General features: G+C 51.9%; 1 protein-coding gene across 4 annotated transcripts in view; it reads left to right on the plus strand.

Annotated features, from left to right (window-relative positions):
• ANKRD11 (ankyrin repeat domain containing 11) overlaps positions 1-11,164 on the plus strand; it is a 130,936-nt gene extending 119,772 nt beyond the window's left edge. For all 4 annotated transcript variants that reach the window (XM_066327430.1, XM_066327431.1, XM_066327432.1 and 1 more), the window contains 5 exons: positions 577-7,310; positions 8,084-8,182; positions 8,274-8,417; positions 9,419-9,511; positions 9,854-11,164. In XM_066327430.1, coding sequence (XP_066183527.1) covers positions 577-7,310; positions 8,084-8,182; positions 8,274-8,417; positions 9,419-9,511; positions 9,854-10,039 — 7,256 coding nt within the window. In that variant the 3' untranslated portion in view covers positions 10,040-11,164. The remainder of the gene's footprint in view (positions 1-576; positions 7,311-8,083; positions 8,183-8,273; positions 8,418-9,418; positions 9,512-9,853) is intronic.
• The last annotated feature ends 1,037 nt before the right edge of the window (positions 11,165-12,201 follow it).

Raw genomic sequence — 12,201 nt, forward strand, 5'->3', positions numbered from 1 at the left:
CAGCTTTAACTTGCAGGGCTGTTTGCCCTGGAAGCCAGCATTGAGATTGCTTCTCTGGTGCAGTTGGGATGTAGGATTGCAAGCCAGTTGCAGGTAAATGGATGTCTTACCTGTGGAAGATGGGTAATTCCAGTGGAGAGGAGGAGGTTTCTGTGCCTGCTCTGTGTTCCTGTCCTTCAGCTGTCCCAGCACTGGAGTTTCAGGTTCTGCTGCCAGGCTGTCCCTGCTAGAGCCTCTTCCACCAGTGCCACCATTGTGGGACACTCTGCAGGTTTTAATTAGTGCAAAATAGAGTTTTCAGTCTTTGGGAGAGCCAAGACTGCTCACAAGTGCTCATGATACACCCAGCATGTTATTTTGAGGAACACCCCATGCACATTGGAGCTGGAAGAGCTTTGTTCCAAAAAGATCCCCCAACCTGGCATTTTGAGCTGTTGGCTGCCAACTTGCAAAGGCTGTTTGAGGCCAAAGGGCATTCAGGGCTGTTTGCAGGGGTTGGTGTGTGCAGGGGAGCAGTGATGTTCCCTACCCAGAACCCTTGGCAGTCCTTAACACGCTGTTCTTCTCTCTCTGCAGAGACCTCAGAAGAGGAGGACGCTCCTTCCTTCGCTCCCTCCAGCTCCGTTGATGGCAATAACACAGACTCAGAGTTTGAGAAGGGTTTGAAGCACAAGCCCAAGGCCCAGGAGCCCCCCAAAACCATCACCCCAGTGAAGGATGAGTATGAATTCGATGAGGACGATGAGCAGGACCGGGTCCCGCCGGTCGATGACAAACATTTGCTGAAAAAGGATTACAGGAAAGAGACTAAAGCAAACAGTTTCATTTCCATACCCAAAATGGAAGTGAAAACTTATACTAAAAATAACACAATTACACCAAAGAAAGCTGCCCACCGCATCCTGTCGGACAGCTCGGACGAGGAGGAGACCAGCGTGGCCGTGGGCACGGGGGAGAAGCTGCGCCTCTCCACCCACTCCATATTGCCCAGCAGCAAAATCCGGGAGCCCGCCAGCACCAAGGCGCCCAAGGAGAAAAGCAAAGTAAAAAAGAAGCGGAAGAAGGAGACGAAAAGCAAAGAGGTTCGGTTTGGCAAAAAAAATGACAAGTTTTGTTCCTCTGAATCAGAGAGTGAAAACGTGGAGAGTGAGGAGGATGATAGAGACTCTCTACAGAGCTCTAGCTGTGTAAAGGACTCAAGGCTAGTGCTAAAGGAATCCTCCTTGTTTAACTCTCTGTCTGCCTCATCGACCTCTTCACATGGGAGTTTAGCCTCCCAGAAACATAATCCCAATCTTACAGAACAGCACTCCAAGCACTGGAGGACGGACAATTGGAAAACCATATCTTCTCCAGCTTGGTCAGACGTCAGTTCCCTATCGGACTCCACCAGGACGAGGCTGACGAGTGAGTCAGACTACTCGTCCGAGGACTCGAGCTTAGAGTCACTAAAGCCAGTCAGGAAGAAACCAGAGCACAAAAAGAAAAACACCCCCCACAACACTGTTTCTGAGAAAAAGAATTCATTCCATAGCAATGTGGATGGAGCAATTCCAAAGCTGGACAAGGAGGGGAAGGTTGTTAAAAAGCATAAAACAAAACACAAACATAAAAACAAGGAGAAGGGACAGTGTCCCATCAGCCAAGACATTAAAATAATCAAAACATTTTCTTTTGAGTTTGAGGACTCTAAACAAAAGCCTGAGAAAGGCTTGATAGTAGAGACAGAAAATCCAGTCGAAAACAAGTTGAAAGTGTTAAAGCATGATCGGGAGCATGGTAAGAAAGAGGAAAAGCTCCCCAAAGGTAAAGCAGAGGAGAAGGAGTGGTTGTTTAAAGATGAGAGTGGAAAATCCTCAAAAGAGGAGAAATCGTTAAGAAAAATAAAAGATGGTAGTAAAGACCTGAGCAAATCCTTCAGAGAAGGATTGAGTAAATCAGAAAAAGAAAAACCTGTCAAGGAGAAATCTCCCAAGGAGGAGAAGCCGAGAATACACAAAGAGGAGAGAAAGAAAAAGTCAAAGGACAAACAGTCTAAATCTGAGAAGAAGAATGAGCTGAAGGAGGAGAAGGTTTCTAAACTAGAGAAAGAAAAATCCTTCAAGGAAGAGAAGGAAAAATGCAAAAAAGAAAAACTTTACAGGGACGAGTCTGGGTTTGATGAGTTTAATAACAAAACTCAATTTGCTGAAAGCGAGGACACCAAGTTCAGCCTTTCGGACGATCAGCAGGAGAGGTGGTTTTCAGACTTGTCCTCTGATTCATCCTTCGATTTCAAGGGTGAGGACAGCTGGGATTCTCCAATAACGGATTTCAGGGAGATTAAAAATGACACCGTGGCAAAACTAATCATAGAACCCGTGAAAGAGGAAATTAAAGACAAGAAAAAGGAAAATAAAACGAAAGAGAAGAAGGAATACAACGAGAAGCGGAATGAAAAGGACACTTTCTTAAAGAAGAAGGAGAGGGATTATGTGGAGAAAAGCTCCGAGAGGAAAAAGGACCAAACAGACAGACACAAAGTTACTCCCAGTTATTTGCCTGAAAAGGATAAGAAAAGGAAGGATTCTGTGGAGACTGGCAAGGAGAGGAAAGAAAAAGACACAGGTGAAACCAACAAAGACAGAAAAGATTCCTCTGACGGCTCTAAAGAGCGAAAAGATCCCAAGACGAAGCAGGAGGAGCCCTATCGAGATGACTTCAAGGAGTACGGCTGTGAAACATTCTTCAAGGATAAGTCTGACCCTGAGTTCAGTGGGAAAACCCTGGAGAGCTGGGAGAGGCACCATTCTGGGAAGGAAAAGGATAAGAAAGATGCTCCTGATAAAGAAAAAAAAGAAAAGGTGAAGCCAGAAAAATACAAGGAAAAATCCAAAGAAGTCGACAAGGAGAAAAATGAAAAAGCTGCTCCAGAGAAAATCCTGAAGGACAAAGAAATAGAGAAGAGTTTCAAAGAGAAGAAAGAAACGAAGGAGAAGTACAAGGATCTTCACAGCAAAGACAAGGAGCGGAAGAGTTCTTTCGACCAGGCGAAGGAGAAGAAAGAGAAAAACTTTTCCGCGGACAGAGACGATTTCTCCGAGAAGAAGGACGAGAAGAAAGGCAAGGAGAAGAGCTGGTACAGCATCGCTGACATCTTCACGGACGAGAGCGAGGACGAGAGGGACGATTACAGCCTGAGTGGGTTCAAGGTGGGCGACTCGGCCGGCAGCGAGGTGCATCGCCTGGACAGCCTGCAGGACAAGGACGATGGCACAGCTGCTGAGAAGGAGCTGTACCCCGACAAACACCGCAAATACTCGTCCGACCGGCAGCACTCGGAGAAGCAGAAGGATAAGGAGTCCAAGGAGAAGAAAAAGGACAAAGGAACATCGGAAGGGGGAAAGGAGAAGAAGGAGAAGAGTTCCTTTGAGAAGCACAAAGAGAAGAAAGATAAAGACTCCAGTGAGAAGTACAAGGACAGGAAGGAAAGAATGTCCATAGATTCCACTCAGGAGAAAAAGAACAAGCAAAAGCTCCCAGATAAGGTTGAGAAGAAACACACCAGTGATGACAAGGTGAAAAGCAAACATAAGGAGAAGCCGGACAAGGAGCATTCCAAAGAGAAGAAGTCTTCAAAAGGAGGGGAGTCAGAGAAGAGCCTGCTGGAGAAACTGGAGGAGGAGGCTCTGAATGACTACAGGGATGACTCCAATGACAAAATCAGTGAGATCTCCTCTGACAGCTTCACGGACAGAGGGCAAGAGCCAGGACTCACCAGCCTCTTTGAGTCTTCTAACCTCTCTCTGACCGACGCCGCTGAAGAGAAGTTCAAGGACTCTCTCCCTTTACCATGCCTTCAGGACAAACTCAAGGAGAAAGAGAGGCACCGACATTCCTCATCTTCCTCAAAGAAAAGTCATGAGAAGGAAAAAGCAAAGAAAGAGAAGACAGAGAAAAAGGAAAAATCAGAAGAATTCAAGGACTCCAGCAGCAGAAAGGATTCCACTCATTATGAAAAGGATTTCTCTGTGGATGGTGAGGCTTTTGGCTCTTCCTACAACATGAAGGCAGACGCTGATGAGGAACCGGAGAAGAGCATTGATTACTTATTTTCTGAAAAGAAGGATAAAAATGATTCTGAAAGAGAGCTGTCAAAGAAGGCGGAGAAAGAAAAGGCTTATGGTTCCAGCTCCATCAGCACAGCTAAAGAGAAAAAGAAGCGGGATAAACACAAGGAAAAATGGAAGGAGGAAAAGGAAAAGCATAGGGACAAACACACAGATGGTTTCTTTAAACATCACAAAGATGAGCCGAAGTCAACACTCAAGGATAAGGATGGGCCTCAAGTTACCACCTTTAAAGATAAATCCAAGGAGGACAGCCTCAAATTCGGTGAAACCAAGCTGAAGGAGAAGCTTAAGGAGAATCAAGACAAAGACAAGTCAGAGTCCATAAAAATAAGCAATGGGAATGAAAAAATAACCCTTTCCAAAGACAGTGGCAAGAAGGACGCCAGGCCGAGGGAGAAACTTCTGGGAGATGGTGATTTGATGATGACCAGCTTTGAGAGGATGCTGAGCCAGAAGGACCTGGAGATCGAGGAGCGCCACAAAAGGCACAAGGAGAGAATGAAGCAAATGGAGAAAATGCGGCACAGGTCCGGAGACCCCAAGTTAAAGGACAAACTGAAAAGCTCGGAGGATGTGCGCAAGAGGAGCCTGGATCTGCCAACCAAGAAGCCGCTGACGCTGGACACGCAGCTCAAGGACAAGAAACTCAAAGAGTTGGGTCCCCTGACTCCTATCCTGTCACCGGAAAACAAGGCACAGCCTGCCGTGGGGACAGATTCCAAGGACTGGATCACAGGTCCTCAGCTGAAGGAGATCCTCCCAGCATCTCCCAGGCCAGATCAGAACCGGCCCACGGGCGTCCCGACCCCGGCATCCGTCGTGTCCTGCCCGAGCTACGAGGAGGTGATGCAGACGCCCAGGACTCCGTCGTGCAGCAATGAGGACTACACTGACCTGATGTTCGAGTGTGCGGACTCCCAGCACTCGCTGCCCATCTCCACCATGTCCATGAACGCCTGCTCTCCTTCCTTCTTTGACAGATACACCAACGTTTCCAGCGGGCTCCCCGAGAACCCCAGCCAGACCCCAACTCGCACCATACCCTCCTCGAACCTCTACCGTTCCATGTCAGTGGATATCAGGAGGGCGCCCGAAGAGGAATTCAGCGTTGGAGATAAGTTTTTCAGACAGCAAAGTGTCCCAGCAACATCAAATTATGACTCTCCAGTGCAGCATTTAATGGAGGAGAAAGTTCCCCTTCCCTCTGTTCCCGCTGAGAAGTTCCAGTGTTTGTCTCCTGGGTATTACTCCCCGGATTATGGAGTTTCCTCGCCCAAAGTGGAAGCTTTGCACTGCACGCCGGGAGCCGTCAGCGGGGTCGCCCAGTCACCTGAAAGTGTCTTCTCTGGTTTACAAGCAAAATCCTCTCCTTCGCACAGGGATGAGCTGCTGGCTCCTTCAGTGGAAAGCGCTCTTCCCCCTGACATCGGCATGCCCTTGGATACCACAGAGGAGCAGCAAGCCACTGCCTCCATCATGCCACCAGAATCCACCTACCTACCACCCATCGAAGAAAACCATTTTAGTTCGGGAATGCCCGAACAAAACAATATAGACTGGGATAACCCTCCCTCCCGAAACCCAGACACCGCCATTCCTCCCAGCCTGATGGGCAACCCTGCAGAGCACTCTGTCACCTGGTCCATGGGCTCGGAGCTTCTGATGAAATCTCCTCAGAGGTTTTCCGAGTCCCCCAAACCTCCGCTCTGTTCCCTAGAGCCAATACATCCCGCACCAGTAGCCTTCATTCCCACAGAGACTTCCTACCCTGTTTCTCCCATCTCGTACCCTCTGTCAGTGTCTGAACCGAGGCTGGAGGAAGTCAAAGAGGATGCTGAGGAAGCAGTTCCAGGAGAAATTGCAAATGCTGAAGAGCAAGCTCCATACATGTCTCCTACTAGGTTAGACACCTTCTTCAACAACTGCAAGCCTCTTCCAGAAGAAGCACCAGAGATCCCTCCAGAGCCCCCGTGCGTGCCAGCAGAACCTCAGGCCGAAGTTGTCACCGCACCAGAAAACAGCTATTTGGAAAACAACAACAACGCAGCACCTGCGAATGCGGAGGAGGCGGTGACGTGGCCCAACCCCTTCACCAACACCGAGGATGAATTGGACCTCGGCCCCTTCTCGCTCCCAGAGCTGCCACTCCAGCCTAAGGACGTCGCAGAGACGGAGATGACCGAGGCGGAAGCGGTGGAGGAAAGCCCAGCAGCAGCTTCAGAACCGAGCACTGGGATCATCAAAGCTGGTGCGTCCGTGATAGCGCCCGGTGAGCCGGAGGAGCCGCCGGCCAGCCAGGCAGCAGCCACCCTGCCCACGGACACAGAGCCACCAGCAGAGGAGCAGAAACCAGAAGTGGCCGCACAAGAAGCCTCCTCGGAAGCACTGAATGCAGCTGAGGAGAAGGCGGCCGAGGACTCGGAAGCGCAGGTTTTCCAGCAGACCCCGTCCGAGCCTGCACAGGCAGAGAGCAAAGAGGTGGAGGCCGTGCACGAGGAGCTGCCGTCGGCTGGTGGGGTGGCAGAGGGCAGCTCCCAGCCCTGCCCTGTGCCCGTGGCCAGCTCCGAGGCCGGCGTTCCACAGGACACTGCTGCAGCCCGTGGTGGGAGCCAGGCCCCGCCATCCCAGGCGGACGCGCCTCCTGGCAATGCTCAGGCAGAAATCGTTGAACCAGTACAAAAACCAGTAGCAGAAGCTCCCAAACCACCCAAAATAGAAGAGATTCCTCAGCGGATTACCAGGAACCGGGCTCAGATGCTCGCCAACCAAAACAAGCAGAACGCCGCCGCATCCGAGAAGGAATTTCCTCCCGTCTCTGCGCCCGTCACACGTGCCAAAGGCCGCGTCACGGAGGAGGACGATTCCCAGGCTCAGCACCCGCGGAAGCGCCGCTTCCAGCGCTCCAACCAGCAGCTGCAGCAGCAGATCAACACGTCCACCCAGCAGACGAGGGAGATGATCCAGCAGACTCTGGCAGCTATCGTCGATGCCATCAAACTGGACGACATCGAACCTTACCACAGCGACAGGTCCAACCCCTACTTCGAGTACCTCCAGATCAGGAAGAAGATTGAGGAGAAGCGGAAAATCCTGTGCTACATTACTCCCCAAGCTCCGCAGTGCTACGCTGAGTATGTCACCTACACAGGCTCCTACCTGTTGGATGGCAAACCCCTAAGCAAGCTCCATATTCCAGTGGTGAGTCACCTTCTCTCTGTAGCCCGTCCTTAGGAACTGTCCCCCCTTCACTGTTACAGACATCCCCTATGCCCTGTGACCACCTTGCAATGCCAGTGTGCCCCAGCCTGCCTTTAGAATATGACACCAACCCTGAGCCTGGATGAGTGAGTGCCTGGTTGTGTGGTAAATGCAGCCCCAGAGTTGCAGCATTTTTGCAGAGAAGACCTTGGGCTGTGATGAGGGACGTGAGGTTTAGTCAGGCTTTAGAGCAGAGTTTGTAAGAATCCACTGGATTTGCGGCTGGAAGGTAAAACTGCTCTTGCCAGCAGTGTAGTAAGAGAATGATAAACCTGGAACACGGGAAAAAGATGGCTCTTAACTCCTGCCATCATTTTCCCAAGCACTGCTCCTTGATTTGCTACTGGGATCATCATTTCACGGCTGTGCTGCAGGAGCAGCCTTGCTAATATAAATGCATCGATAAACTTGATGCTGCAGGTGGTAAATCCAGGATTCAGGCTGGAGGAGAAGTGTGACCAGGCTCCATTCCTTGCTGCACACCCTGCCCTGCAGCACAAGGGTCAGGCTCTGGTTCTTCTTGCCAAGTCCTCACCCTCACTGAGTCTGAGCACTGGGCACGACCTTGTCCTTGGCAGAGCTTCTCCAGGGTCTCCATAGGCACCCCGTGGGATGTCCCTGCTCCCTCTGTGGCCAGCACACATTTCGGGGGGCAGGCAGCCCCCGGGCTGTGCCCCACAGAGGGCCTGCTCTCACCCCACCTGTGCCCGCAGATCGCGCCGCCGCCGTCGCTCGCGGAGCCGCTCAAGGAGCTCTTCAAGCAGCAGGAGGCTGTGCGGGGAAAGCTGCGGCTGCAGCACAGCATCGAGAGGGTAAGGGGACACTCCAGCTGGGCTGCAGGGCCCGAATTTCCCCTGCTGGCGAGGCTCAGGCTGCCACACTCACTGCTCTGCTCTTCCTCAGGAGAAGCTGATCGTCTCCTGCGAGCAGGAGATCCTGAGGGTGCACTGCCGGGCGGCGAGGACCATTGCCAACCAGGCCGTGCCCTTCAGTGCCTGCACCATGCTGCTGGACTCTGAGGTGTACAACATGCCTCTGGAAAATCAGGTCGGTGCTTGGCTCAGTGCTGAGGAAGTGTCTCAGGGGCTCTGCAAGACCCTGAGGGAGATGGGCTTTTTGTGGAGGGATGGAGGGAAGAATGGAGGCAGGAGTTACTAATGGTTTCCTTGCTCAGGTCACCCACCGTGGCACACAGGTGCAGGATGTCACCTCCCCCAGAGGGCAGGGTTAGATGGGATACTGGGAAGGAATTGTTCCCTGTGAGGGTGGGGAGGCCCTGGCACAGGGTGCATAGAGAACCTGTGACTGTTCCATCCCTGAAGTGTCCAAGGCCGGGTTGGAAGCATTCTGGAGCAACCTGGGATAGTGGAAGATGTCCCATGGCAAGGGGTGAAATGAGATGGTCTTTAAGGTCTCTCCCAATCCAAACTATTCTCTGACTTGGAACATCATTGGCCTAACCTGCCTCAGTTCCCACATGTGTGCTGAGGAAGGAAATAGACCCAGGAATGTGGGCGACAGTGAGACTCCATGGTTCTTGGTCAGCATCATCTGCACGCTGGGAAGGTTTCCTTCACTACACTCTGGGCTGTCTCTTCCTGTGGAAGGAAGGGAAGAGAAACGTTACACTGCTGCATTGCAGGAGAGATCCTGGGCAGGGACGGGATCCGGGGATTTATTAGTGAGCTGCGTATTGATGCAGAAACTCTGATTTATCTGTCAGCATTTCCCAGCCCAGTGTCTGCTGCTGCTGTCCTGGTGTGAGTTGAAGGAGTCAGAGAGGTGCAGGTGCTGTGATGGGCTGACATGAATTCCCTGCAAAGCAAGGAGAACCAGGGAATATGTTCACATGGGTGCATCCCCATCTGAGGCTGAATCCCTGGAAAGGGCTGCAGGAGCAGCTGGCAGCAGTGATGTCCATCCTCCCTCCCTGCAGGCACTGCAGTTCTGAGGAGTGTGCATATAGGAGAGGCTTGAATATGGCCTGTGAGATGTGCTTAAAGTACAAAACTAATCCTGTGTCTCTCCCTTTGCCGTCCTGTCCTTAGGGAGACGAAAACAAATCGGTCAGAGACCGTTTCAACGCGCGACAGTTCATTTCCTGGCTGCAGGACGTGGATGACAAGTACGACCGGATGAAGGTGAGAGCTGTGGGAGCCCCGTGCTCCAGGCAGGGGCATTCCAGGAGGGTTCTGCCTGTGGCTGCAGCCCGGGAGCTGCCTTAGTGGTTTCCAGCACAGAGTGGGTGTCCAGAGATTGTCAGGGCAGTGTTGCATGGGAGCAGATGCTCTGGCGTGCTGACAAGCCTTTCAACCCCAAACTTTTGGGTTTGCCTCGGCTCCTGCTGGAGCTGGGCTCAGCAGACATTCCAAATCCAAGTGTCCTGTGTGTGACACCCCTAACACCGTGCCCACAGTGGCTGCATGTCCCCTGCCTTTGCCTGCCACTCGGCCCTCATGTCCCTGTGTTGTTTCCCAACGCAGACATGCCTGCTCATGCGACAGCAACACGAAGCAGCTGCCCTGAACGCGGTGCAGAGGATGGAGTGGCAGCTGAAGGTGCAGGAGCTGGACCCCGCGGGGCACAAATCCCTCTGCGTGAACGAGGTGCCCTCGTTCTATGTGCCAATGGTCGACGTGAACGATGACTTTGTGCTCTTGCCGGCATGACAGTTCCACCCCAGGAGACATCACTGAACACTGGCAAGGACGGGAGCGCTCCGAGGTTCGGGCGGTCGAGCTCACATTCACCCTTAACCGCTTGCTGATGAATCCCTGGTCAGAGGAGGAGGAAGCAGCTATCGGCAGAAAAACAAAACGATAAGAAAAACAAAAACAAAATGAAAAAACAAAACAAAACAAAAAAATAATAATTGCACTTTCTTCACGAACGTGTGTCCCTCGCTTCCGGACTGCGGAATGGGCACAGCTCCTTCCCGCCGGCGCCCGCGGCGGGGATGCTCCAGGCAGCCTGAGCGCCCCGGGACTGGCCGAGGCACGGAGGGAGGAGGAGGACGAGGCCAAGGACACCGTGTGTGTGTGTTGCAGAAGCTGCTGAGCGGGGCCAGCAACCACGTGAACCATGTACTTGTGAACACCGTGATTTCCAGCTCTCTTGTTTTCCACCGGGGCGCGGATCTCCTCTGGGAGAAGCTGCAGTTAGGAAACCATTGTGGGGGGGAGGGGAAAGGGGGGTGTTTGAGTTTCTCGTTCCATCATGGGTATGTCTAAAACAAACGAACAGACAAACAAACAAACAAAAAAAATACTACAAAAAAAATCACATTAAAAAAAAAAAAAAAGATAAGAAGAAAAAAGAAAACAATTAGAAACAAAAAAAGGACAGTGTCCGAGTTGCGCAGCGGCGGCTCCGGAGCGGGGACAGCTCCGGGATGTGCTGGTGGCCCTGCAGCAGCCGCTGCCACCGCTAGGGACAGGCAGAGGAGCCGCCGGGGCGGCACGGCCGGGGAGACGGCGACGCAGAGAAAGGACTTTGCCAACTGTGTTTTTAATGGAGTAAAATCCACGTGGTTTATATATTTTTTTCCTTTAATCTTGGGCATTTCGTTTCTCTTTCTGAGAACATAACTTGAAAACACTACAGAGCCAATACTCATATAAAGAAAAATTGTATCCCATAAATGCTGTACAGTTTTTATATACATTAACAATGTACTTTTGCTGCCTTCTAGATAATTTATTTTGCAACACATTACTGCACAGTTGTAAATAACTTATGTACTGTAACATCACTTTCAGTTATGTGTAAAGAAATAAATAAATTAATTAAAATTATCTTTGTATTTATAGTTCACCCTGGGCAGCAGTTTCCCTGTCAAGGAAAAAGTTGCCCAGATCAGCTGCCCATGGCAGGGGATGGAACAAGATGAGCTTTAAGGTCCCTTCCAACCCAAACTGTTCTAGGATTTTAAACATCATTCTCTATTTTCCATGCCTCTGTGTGTGCAGTGGGATTGGGACCCTCCAGGGGCGGGTCATGAGGAGAGGGGACCCCCTGTGCTGGTGAATTCACTGCCCCCAGAGTGACTGGGCAGGAGATGCTGTTCAGGGGTTGCAGAGTCTGGACAGGGATGGATGGATCCAGTCAAACTCAGTCGTCATTCACCAGCTCAGGGATGCAGCTGGAGGCAGATCCCAGTGCCTTTCCAAGACCCTCTGTGCCTTCCTTCCTTCCCTGCTCCTGCTGCCCAGCCTCTGCTGGCTCCAAGCCCGGGCAGGAGTGAGAGTTGGCCTCCACAGCCCCCCTGTGCCACCTCTGGGTTCTTCACCTTCCTCTGTTGGGTTTTCCTGTGCTCCTGCTGGCCGCGTATCTCTGCTGCTGCTTTGGAAAGCAAAGATGTTCCAAATGCCATTTGTTCCTCTGCTGGCATATCCTGGCTGGGGAGGACCAGAGGGAACCCCTGGATTCAGCCCCCAGCTCCCCCCTCAGTGCTGCAGCTTTGCAGCCACTTGAGGAATTTTCCGGAGTCGGGGCAGGGGGATCCTGGAGCTTTTCACTCCCAACACCTCCCAGCAGCTTAGGAAGAGCCAGGGAGTCCCACTGTCCCCTGGGCAACCCTCAGCCCCTGCCTTGGCACCAGGACTGGGGCTCACACGGCCACAGCAGGACGGGCAGTGCCGTGTCCCAGCTGCAGCCAGAGGGATTTTTCCCTCCATCCTTGTCCTGGGCTGTGGGATGAGTGTGGTGGGGCACCGGAGCAAATGCTGGGACTGGGAGCTGCTCCTGCGTCAGGGGCTTCAAGAAAGCAGCCACAGGTAACACTTGTTCTTTGATTCATTTCCATCCCTGCTCTTTATTTGGTTCAACAGCC

The sequence above is a fragment of the Sylvia atricapilla genome, chromosome 12 (assembly GCF_009819655.1).
Source record: "Sylvia atricapilla isolate bSylAtr1 chromosome 12, bSylAtr1.pri, whole genome shotgun sequence".
Classification (NCBI taxonomy): Eukaryota; Metazoa; Chordata; class Aves; order Passeriformes; family Sylviidae; genus Sylvia; species Sylvia atricapilla.